Consider the following 10,642-nt stretch of genomic DNA (forward strand, 5'->3'; position numbering starts at 1 on the left):
GAAGGGAGACGGAGATAAGATCCTGCCAGACTGAAGATGGGGCTTTGATTGTTTGGAAATGAGGGAGTCAAGTGACTGAACAAATCCAAATGACCCCCACCCAACATGAATGGAATATATGGAAATCTGTATGCAAAGCGCCGCAGCAGGGGAAACAGGGCGTCCCTCCATGTCCGTCGCACCTCGAGGAGGCGAGCGCGATTCGGACTGAGCTCATCTGTTGACAGAGCGCCGATCGTCTCGAATGTGGATCTGACTCACGTCGTGAATCACAAAACAATCGGTTAATCATTTAATCCAAGTTATTCCAACTGACTTCAGCTGGAGTGATTTCCTTACAGCATGTTAAACACCGTGTTTGTGGGCGTCGTCACACAGACCACAGGAGTAATGGAGGGTTGCTGCGGTAAAGCAGAGCTTGTCTACGCTACAAAAAAAAAAAAAAAAAATTTAACTTGAGTAATGAGCAATGGTCAGGAAACATTGGGAAAAGGTCCAGGTCATACGCAAATTCCTATAAACAAATTCACTATTCAGGAAAAGACCTGTCAAATTTCCATTTGCATGTCAGCAGGGTTGCTCAAATAAAAAAAAAACAAGAACTGGCTTTGATTTATAAACATCAGCCGTTCAAAACAATTCCAGGGTTACCACGTTGTTTCTTCAATATACACTTGTTTAATGATTTTGACAGATTTCCCAGCAATCCATTCCTACAGGGGATTAAACATTTCAATGAAAATAAATCCAGAAAAGCCTGCTACGCTCACGGGGTTAGTCACATATTCATGAACATGCTTTTACCCTTTGTTTGAATTCTTATGAATGTTGTGTGCAGCGCTGAAGGAGAGTATCAGTGGCCTTTGTCTGCCAAGACGAGCTGGTTTTTATCCATCTATCCTCCTTTAAAAGAATGCATAAGATGATGAGCTGCGCTTCAATACTGAGCCAAGGTCGAGAAGATGAGTCGACGGCACCAAGAGTTCAAATCATTAATCCTCCTGCAGGTGAATCTTCTTTGTCTTGACTCTTTATATTCAATACAACTACAGAAGAGCTGGATGCTTTTTTCATCTAAAGTTTTTTTGGGTAAATGTGAGGAACTGGACTTATTTTGATCCCACAGTCAGGGGATTGACTTGATAAGTCAGATGTTCTGATTACATTGTTCTGCTCAGTTATTGCTGCTGGAAATGCGAATAATTCTATATGAATGTTTATGAAGCTGTAATATGAACTGTTGTGTTCCTGAAAGGTCTGTTTTCTATTTTAAACCTTCAACTCGGAGATGTCATCAGGAGACATGGCATCACACACACACACACACACACACACACACACGCTGCTGGACGTTGAACACTGTCACCCCCTGTCGCTCCATCAGGGCCTGCGGATCTTGTTTTTAATCGAATTCTAGACATCAAATCCTGGACGTTTTTCTGTGAGAATCTCTAAAACCTCAGAGCCATTTATGAGTCGGACTTCACTTTAAAAATCCTAAAGTTTTACCAAACGTGGCCAGAGTGAGACTGTTCCTCTGGAGCTTTCCACGCCTTTCTCCATGTGCGCCGGATTGCTGTAACGCTCTGCTCTCTGAAGAACATGTCACCGCTGCAGCTGAAGCACGCGGGCTGACGAGGACCAGAAGGAGCGTCGACGACATGACAGCTTCACAATTTAATTTAAGACTATTACGATCATGAAATATTAAATTATGCTTCTCCTAATTAGTGCTAATTCCACCTAATTATTGGAATGACTTTTATCAGAGGATCCTTGCAGAGCCCTCAGCTGTTTTCCTTTTTGTTGTGTGAAGGGCTTTAATTTTGGGGTGAAAAGAGCTGGAGAAACAAAGGCGGATCAGTTGATGCAGAACCCTGAAAATGACACACGTCTTCTGAGATACTGTCATGGCGATGCTCTTTAGTTTGCCTCCTCCGGAGCTGCTCTCAGCCGCTGAGCCATCGGGCTAATTGAGTCCACTGTCTGGAGCTCCAGATGTCCGAAGCAGACGTGCTCTTCTGAAAACACTCGCATCCTATCCTATTCTGTTAGTTTGACTTCAGAAAACGTTCATATTTTCTGCTGAAGTCTAATGTGTATTTCATGAAAAGAGTAACTCAAAAGGCTTAAGAAGACAAGCCTAGGTTAGAAGAAGAACAGTGTTGCTGAGAATAATGAATTTATTATAATATATTTTACATATTATAAGAAGTATTCATGTTTTTTTATAAACCCAGATGTATTTTTCCATCCATCCACTACATGCACAGAGTGAACATGCAAACTAAAGCAGGAGAGAGAGCGAACCACTCCGCCACTCTGCAGCCCTGGTTTTAAAAATGCTTTTCCATTACACACAGTGTAAGTCTTATGGGAGAAAATGACTATTGTACAAATCAGGTAATGGGTTTTCCAGCCTGTGCTTTGGCGATGTGATTAAGTCTCGCTGGTGGAAACCTCGGCGTGCTGCACACTTCGTTTCTCAGATTTTATTCGTGTCATTTGGAGTTTGAATCTTATGCAGACTTAAAACAGTGGAGGTGCTGCACAAAATGTCCCAGCAGCCACCGGAGAGACGGTCCGGACCCGCACCGATCACGAGCGCCGGCAGTCATGTGATCACGAACCACAGCTCCAAGATGGCCCTGTCCTCCTCTCGGCTCTGTTGGTGGTGTTCGGGCCGCACATCCATCACCTGGAGCGCGTTCGCCCCGTCTTCACCTGCCCTGGCCTCTTGACCACCGGCTGAAGGGAGATGAGCCCAAACAAACCCAGAATGGAAATCAAAACAGGTGATGGAAAACACCCCGATTTGCATGTGTGTCGGCATGCCAGGTTGAGGCATTTGTTTTTCAAAGGAGGTGCAGTCATAAAAGAGATGCGGTCTTCACTGCAGTCTTTTCTCTGTGTTTTTATTTTTTTCACGGGTGAAATTCAGCCCTTCGTGGTTCTCCATCAGAATTTACACACACTTGAACGGCCCCAGTTAACAACGCCCAAGGACAAATGGACTCTGTGAAGCCACAGAGATCTCGTTTGGTAAAATAGCTCTAATTTGTTTTCATGCACGCTGCAGATCTGCTGTGAAATCTGTGGCTCCTCTATCAGTCAATACAAAGAGGATCTGCAGTTTCTTCACCCCGCACAGGATGGCACTCTAGTCCTCTCCAGGCTCCACCTTCATGTCCTCGCTTCTCTGTAATCACTGACGGCACTGGCTTTCTCTGTTGTTGGTCCTGCTTTGCTTTATTTATTTGAACTGAAATAAGCTCCGGCCTCTGGTGCTGGAGCCGCTCGGGCCTCACGCTGCGGGGCGGAGGATTGGCCGGGGTGAAGGTGTAACAGAAAACCCATTTAAATTAGATCTCAACCCCCCCTGAAAGTAATTCTGTGAACATGTATTGGGTTTACTTAGTGTCTCGTCTCTTTCTCTTGACTGATATCATGAAAAGAGAGCGCGAGGATGCAGCGAGAGAACAAGTGACCTTCTACACTCCTTTTCCTCAGCAGTGCATTTAAGTTTCAGTATCCATCGGCAATTAAAGTAGAAATAAAAACAAACAGCCAGAAAGCTGCTGGCTGAGTTCGCGCTTGACATTGGTGCAAAGTACAATAGAAAAATGAAACTCCTAAAAAAAACTACAGATAAGTTGTTGGTTATGTTTTTTTTTCTTCTCCCCTCGTTGACTCGACAGGCTCAACAAAGCCGACGACGCGGGACGTTTCCTCAAATAATAGATTTTTCCAATATTTAACCTTCACTCAGGTCAAAACGACGCTGGGACTGACTTCCTGAATCCTGGCTGCCACTCACTGACAGATAAACATGCATCTGTTGCGGGACTCAGGGGAAGTTGTCGTTCATTCGGCATTCAGCTGTATCCCCCCCCCTCCCCCTCCCCCCCTCGCATAAACAGATGCTGCTAAATATGCTTCTGACACTTCAGTGGAGGTTCGGCGTTTAGAGGGGACGACACAGACTCTCACCTTGAGACTTTCAGAGCGAACGCCTTCTTCTGTTTTCGGCTGCACTGGAATTTATTTAGGTCTGTCAATACCGTTGCAGGCCGACCGCGTCAGGCGCAAATGGATTTATAAGAGGGGGGGGAAAATTTCACAACTCAATATCTGAGCCTGGGAGTCAGCAAATCTCTGGCTGAATGCAACTCATGCAGGGTCAGAATACAGAGCTGCAGAGGCGGGACGGAGATGAGCCAACGATCACAGTTTACATCAGGTGCGGGAAGATTAAACAAAAAGTGCATTATTCCATCAACTAAGCCTAAATATCCAGAGAGCTTCTTCTGCAGACACTGTTGGCTTCATGTCACAGTGAAGTGCGTCTGGCTTGATCGTTTTTACGCTGTCCCTTTGAAACTTCATTCTAAACGATGCTTAATTCTGAAGTCTTCAGTGTATTGCACTTACCTCCTGCACAGCAGTGACATGGTGTGTGGCTCATCCTCTTTCAGAACAGGCTACCATGCCGTCCTGATAAATGTCCACACGTCCTCACATCAGGCAAAATTACATTATATTTTCTTCCACACTGCACCAACATGCATCACGTCTTATTAAATTAGCCGGTTTCTGCATTTTGTGTTTTTGCCGAAGACCCAAGTAGAAAAATGAAGTGGGAATCTGTGTAAAAATCCACTATTAGACGCGGCACAATAAATCTTTTTGTTTTATATTCCTCTTAGACTGGAGCTCATCGTGCTTTACAAGCTTCATATCTCCAGGCGAAATGCTCCGTTGTTCTTTTGTTTCCTGTCAGAGGTTGCACAATACATCTTTAACTCCTGGGTGATTTCAGAGGCTTTTAGCTCGGCCCGAGTTACAAATTTAAATACCGATGGGAAAGAAACATGCAAACTGCCAGCAGAGTCTTAGCGGGCGACTCATCTTGTGCTGTGATGTATTCGGCCGGCCAGCCGAGCCTCTACTTTTGTTAACAGTCCATTACAGCAAAGCCGCCCTCCTCCTCGCTGACTCCTTGTGGGAGAAGGCTGCTGGAAACGCACGCCGCCGCCGCCGCCGCCAGCTACACGGATGCATAATTAATGCCAAATGTGAGGTATTCCACACAGGTTCTTTCTGGTGATGACAGTGACTGGTTCTAAGATGGACTTTATCCCTTCGGAAAGCAGCTCGAAAGCCTGACATCTGTGTTAATGAGGTAAACCGGAGCGGCGAGCGAACCGCGTCCTGCGCAGGGCTGCGTTTCTTCGTCATACATATTCACGAGTTTGGGGGCGACAGTTTTGAATTAATCCATATTTGTCTTTGTAAGAAGTATAGCTTGTGCATACATATACAGTGATATGAATAATTCTGTGCCGGAGTGGTGGGATTTGATAAGCTCTATTAATTTTTCAGTGATTTGGAAAAAAGAGCTACATGCAATCACGATTCCCCCCCCCACTGGTGTAATATGCACCAATTACGGCTCCATTTGTCACGTTTGAAAGTGGTCATTCAAACTAATTAATGTCACTGAAGGCCTCATTAAGACTGCTTTCACAGGGAAGTGTTTATTCAGGTTATTCCATATAATATAGTATGTACATTTTACAACAGAGAGTCGATACACACGGTCCCGGTGATACATAAATTATTAGATGGCAGCAAAATACAAGAAGTTGGTTATTAATGTACGTAACATAACATTAGTATTCAAATAAGATATATGCACTTTCTTGTTGTGAAAATGAGACACTTTGATAATTAACAGAACTCTCAGAGCCGTGCAGTCATTAAGTCTGTAGGTTGTCGCTGCGAATGAGTCAGGAGGGGGTTTTTACAGAACGACGGAGGAACGCTGGGATTCATCTCAATGAAATAACGTCAGATTACCGCGCGCTGCGTTATTACTGTATGAGGTGAAACTGCTGGATTGGAAGACGGAGCAATTGAAGTGTGTCGTGTCTAAAATCAGGAGAGTGCCGTGCACGCCGCCTGGCTGGGTACTGCCAGCAGCGCTGAGGCCCTTCGGCTGAGATTCTGTCTCCGACCATCGTTCAAAACTTAGAAAATGATCAGTAGAAAGTTGAAACCACAGAAGAAGACAGATCATTCCAGCAAGCTGCAGAGAGAAACGGCCTCGTTCTGAGAGAATCCGATCGTGATTGGCCAGAGGGCGTCCGACGCTTTCCGCACAGCGACATACTGGCCTCGTAACCTTTCAGAACGTCTTCTCAAGCTCGACGGCTAATTGAGTCATCTCTCATCCAGCTGTGCTCCCTGAACGTTGAAATACTTCCCAATTTTTGTGTTCTTGTGTTTTTTTTTTTTTTTACAAAGCGCTGGATGTCAGCGCCGATACGACACCCAGGACTGCAGGTCATGAAGCCGCTGCCTGGAGACGCTCACCTTACCTCACCTGCACCTGATCTGCACTCAGCCAGCAAACAGTCCCACCTAAAACCCCACAATGCAACACTTTCACTTTCTTTCCCCCTTGTCACAAATGAAACTGTCAAAATATAACATTTTAATTAGCGAGCGCTGGAAGTTGTTTGAAACTCCTTATAGATCCGGGGCGTCTGTTTCTTCCTATTCCTCATCTTAATGCGGAGTTAAACTTGCCAGCAGTCGTAGCTGCTCGCCGTACAAACCAGATTTCTCGCCATGTTTTCATTTAACTCTTGGCACAAAAACACGAAAGCGCATTTCCCAAAATGTTCCTTTAAATTATTATGACTCTCAAGTTATCACGGTGCAGTGTGCGGTTATAAAATAAAAAAAAAAGCTCTCTGCAGAAGCAAACCTGCGGACAATAAACTTCCGCACCACACATTATGTTTCAACAATTGTGCTGCAAATCAGGGTTTATCTGCTGCATAAAAGCCGCTGCTTCAAAGAGCGATCTGCCTCTGCTGTGACGGCGCCCGCTACCAGGCTGCCGGCTCGGACGTGGCCTCTCCCCTCTCGTTGAACACACAGGAGCGTGACCTTCTGCGAAACATGGCGGCCCCGGGGCCTTTCCTCCTGGTGAGACGCAGATAAATGTCAGAGTGCAGGAACCTGGGGTACGAGTCCTTTTTCATCAGGCTGTAGACTTTCATCTGAGCCGCTTCAAAACAGCTCTTTGTGGGCCGCGCCACGGTCTTCTGGATCTCCATCTTGGTGTTGTAGTCGATGTTGACCTGCGTGGAGAGAAGCCGCACCACATCCCAGTCAGCGATGCAAACGCAAATACAGTATATACGTACAGAAAAGAGCACAACGCGCCATGATGGCTGCTCTGGAAACAGTTTGGGATTTACATTTAAACTGTGGGGGATTTAACAAAAAGTGTTGAAAGCACAATAGAAAAAGGATTTTCCTTTCACTGAGAATCTCAAACATCAGACAAGGACAAGAGAACAGGGGAAGCCCCCAAATCCACAGTGAGAGAAACGTGAAGTAGAACAAGCTGAAATGCTACAAAAAAAAAAAATCTTTCTGGTTTAAAGGATGAAAACTCTAAATGCTCACAGCTCTGTTTTCCTCTACATGGACATAACTTTTTTTGATACAGCCACACAACATGATGCTAGTTTACTGGCTTCTCTCTGTGTTTGAATTAAAACAATCAAATTAATTCAGAATATAAATAATCTGTGGTAATTGTATTTGAGTTAAAATACTCCTTTTAAAAGAAGCATTTGCGCCTCAGATCAGTCATATTTCCGTACATTCATCTCACGATGGAAATGTGTGGGAGACTCTTGCTCAAGTTTCAACTCAAGTTTTCCAAACCTGCCGCTAAACACCAAACTCTGTTCTGGTCAGAAGCTGCAGCAAGACGTCACATGAGATCGCGGCTCCAGCACGCTCAAGCGAGTGGAAACCTTTTCACCGCCACAGCCGTCTGACACAGAAACGCTCTGCAGCGGCGCGTTGCTCACAGATGCATGACCTCCGTCAGCCGCTGCGCCTCATGATTGTTTACAAAGGTCAAGGTGCTGCAGGCTCATGACTATGCGGCGCTCTATAACCGCCCGCGGCTGCTCTTCATCACAATGACATAAATATTTCAGAGCTGCAACAGCCATCAGTGAAGACTATGAGGAGAAAACACTTAACCACAGGCTTCAGCAGTTCCACTTTGAAGCACAACAAGCACACAGATTAGGATCTGTAAAGCTACGGCGTCGTACCTCTTTGGGGGCTTCCGATTCAATGAAAACGGTATAAATATATTTGGCTTTGGACAGCAGTTTTGTCTCTGAATCAATGCTCTTGTATTCTTCACAGGCCAACCAGAACTCGATGTTTTCCTCGCTGAACTCCGTCCGGAGGAACTGGGAGAAGGTCTGAATCCCATCTGATGCAGAGAAGCAGAAGCACAGATTTCATGGTCACTGACACTCCTGTCAGGAATTCAGCTTAAACAATTAAAAGAAAGGAAGGAACAGTTAACTTTGACCAAGGTATGAAGCAGTAAATGACACTTGTTTGTGAAGAGCAGCTCATAGTTGGGGCAACTTAAAAGTAGTTTCAGCTAAAAAATTGCATTAATTAGCAGAGCAAAGTGTTTTAACCTGAATACAACCAACAATATCTAGTCATGCAGACATTATCCTCATTACAAGGCACTGACTATAATAACCCTCCCTGATGACCACAGTTGGTGGTTTAGTGTTGAGTGTTTCACTGTGGCCCTGAAGTGCAACTTCTCTGACGAGGAGGAAGTTGCACAGTTTCTGTTTTACCATTTGACCGAACAAACATTAAAAGATGTAGTGAAACTCACACTGCTCTCCGCCATTAACTATTCATCGCTCGCAGATCTCTGTTACAGTCTACAAATCAAATACCGCAAATTATCTGGTGGCATAAGAGGACTGCTTTTGGACAGAAAACTGACACTAGTTTTTTTTTTTTTTAAAAAAGGAAGTTTTGGGGGATTAATCTGACCTGAGTGCTTCAGCAGTTCTTCAAAGGAGTCACTCCATTGCAAAGCTGCCTCTGGTGAAATACTGCAGAGAAAAGAAACATATCAGAGATGCGGTCAGCTCTTCTCTAATGATGCAGCAAATGTAAAAAAAAAAGGAAAGAACAGTCTTGGTTGCTCTCAGAGATGCTTCTGAGTGTGTAATGAGTCACTGAAGCCAGTGGAAACAGAGGTTAAAAATGAACAATAGCTGTCCGAGACACTGCCAGCATGTGAAACTGATGGATTTTTGCCTCACTTGCTCGATGCGGAGTCGGTCTTTTTATGGGGGCTGACGTTTTCATGGGAGCCCGACTTGGTGAGAAAAAGGCTTAGTCGGCTCTTCCTCTCCTTGTCTTTCTGTCTGCAAACAGGGAAGAAAAACACATCAAGCTCCACAAACTGTCTGTATTTGCAACTCTGGCGCTGTTCGCCAAATCAGCCCCTCGTCCAGGCTTCTCTGCTCACAGCCGCTTTTCGACATGTCACTCTATAAATCACACGACGTCTCTGCGGCCCAGGAGTCACGTCGGCTCACGTGCTTTATAAAAAATAGACGAACTCATCCAGAAATACCATGCCAACTTTGTCGGACTTTGATTTACAGCACATGGAAACGTCACATGTTGACTGAGGAAATTGGGACATGCCACAAAAAACTGCTGCTGAATCTGTTTTTCTTAATGATTCAAGTATCACCGTTTAAAATTTATGAGAGATTCTGCTACATGTATCCAAAAGACTCATGAACGCACCAGCACTCGTTCATAAATCATGCCGGCGATTAACGGGTTCAGTCACCAACCTGCTGCTGTCGTCCTTCATCGTCGCCGCCTGCAGCTCTTCTGGACCGAGCATTCTGAAATACGCTTCCTCCTTTGGGGCCATGTAGTTGAATTGAGGAAATAGAAAGAGCAGCGTCTCCATGCCGCCGTGTCTGTGTCTGGCGTGCAAAGCAGCAGGCCACAAGCGCTTCTCAGAGCAGTGTTTAACCCATCGCTGGGCTCTTATAAACCCGGCGCTCGCTCGGTTTCCCCGACCTGCTCCACTTCCTGTGATGATGTGCTTACGGTTAACAGCCCCATCAGCGCCGGAGAAAGCCCCTCCGGCTGCCACTCTGTGACTGCTGTTTCCTCAGAAATGTAAAGAAACCACCTGGCTTTGCTTTATTCATAGATGAGCTTTCTCTGTGTTTTTGGTTTTTTTTTTTTTTTTTCCTTCCCTGTTTGTTTTTGCTCCAGGTGAAACGATATTTTGTTTCCGAGAACACATTTCTAGCATTATTTGACACGTTGTACCGCAGCGATTTTCAAGTAATGACTCAGGAAATATGAAAAGAGAAATGACAGCGTCGTTAGTGTTTTCATAGACTCCGCAGCATCTGAATCCCTCTGTTTATCCTTCCTCCATCACCGCCGTGATCACCGGCTGTGATACCGCGTGAATAATGCGAAGCTTGTTGGTAAACGGCTTCTTTGAGTGTGCGACCCCGAGCGAGCGCCGTAAGAGGGGTCACTTATCCCGCGCTTCCACTTGTTCCAGCAGCAAGGCCGCGCTCGCCGCCGAGATGGAAAAAATGAAGCGTAATGAATAATAAAAATGTGCCTGCGCCGCGCTCCTTCCAGAGCATCACGGCCTTAATGGAGAGAGACAAAGCGATGGCGACACAGAGGAAAGCAGCAGGGAACAGGTGCATTCTGGGCCAGATGGAGACAAATG

General features: G+C 45.3%; 1 protein-coding gene across 2 annotated transcripts; it reads right to left on the reverse strand.

Moving 5' to 3' along the window:
- Positions 1-6,234: 6,234 nt before the first annotated feature.
- Positions 6,235-9,934, reverse strand: rgs18 (regulator of G protein signaling 18). Of its 2 annotated transcripts, XR_003933477.1 has the most exons (6): positions 9,729-9,934; positions 9,183-9,287; positions 8,908-8,969; positions 8,148-8,314; positions 6,791-7,151; positions 6,235-6,749 (listed from the first exon to the last, which is right to left on the reverse strand). XR_003933477.1 is itself a non-coding variant. In XM_030115693.1 (5 exons), the coding sequence occupies exons 1-5, from the start codon at positions 9,848-9,850 to the stop codon at positions 6,897-6,899; spliced, it is 711 nt and encodes a 236-aa protein (XP_029971553.1). In that variant the 5' UTR covers positions 9,851-9,934; the 3' UTR covers positions 6,235-6,896. The 2 variants fall into 2 exon arrangements, 1 of the variants encoding a protein (XP_029971553.1); XM_030115693.1 differs by having other exon boundaries at positions 6,235-7,151.
- Between the last annotated feature and the right edge of the window lie 708 nt (positions 9,935-10,642).

The sequence above is a fragment of the Salarias fasciatus genome, chromosome 18 (genome assembly GCF_902148845.1).
Source record: "Salarias fasciatus chromosome 18, fSalaFa1.1, whole genome shotgun sequence".
Lineage (NCBI taxonomy): Eukaryota > Metazoa > Chordata > Actinopteri > Blenniiformes > Blenniidae > Salarias > Salarias fasciatus.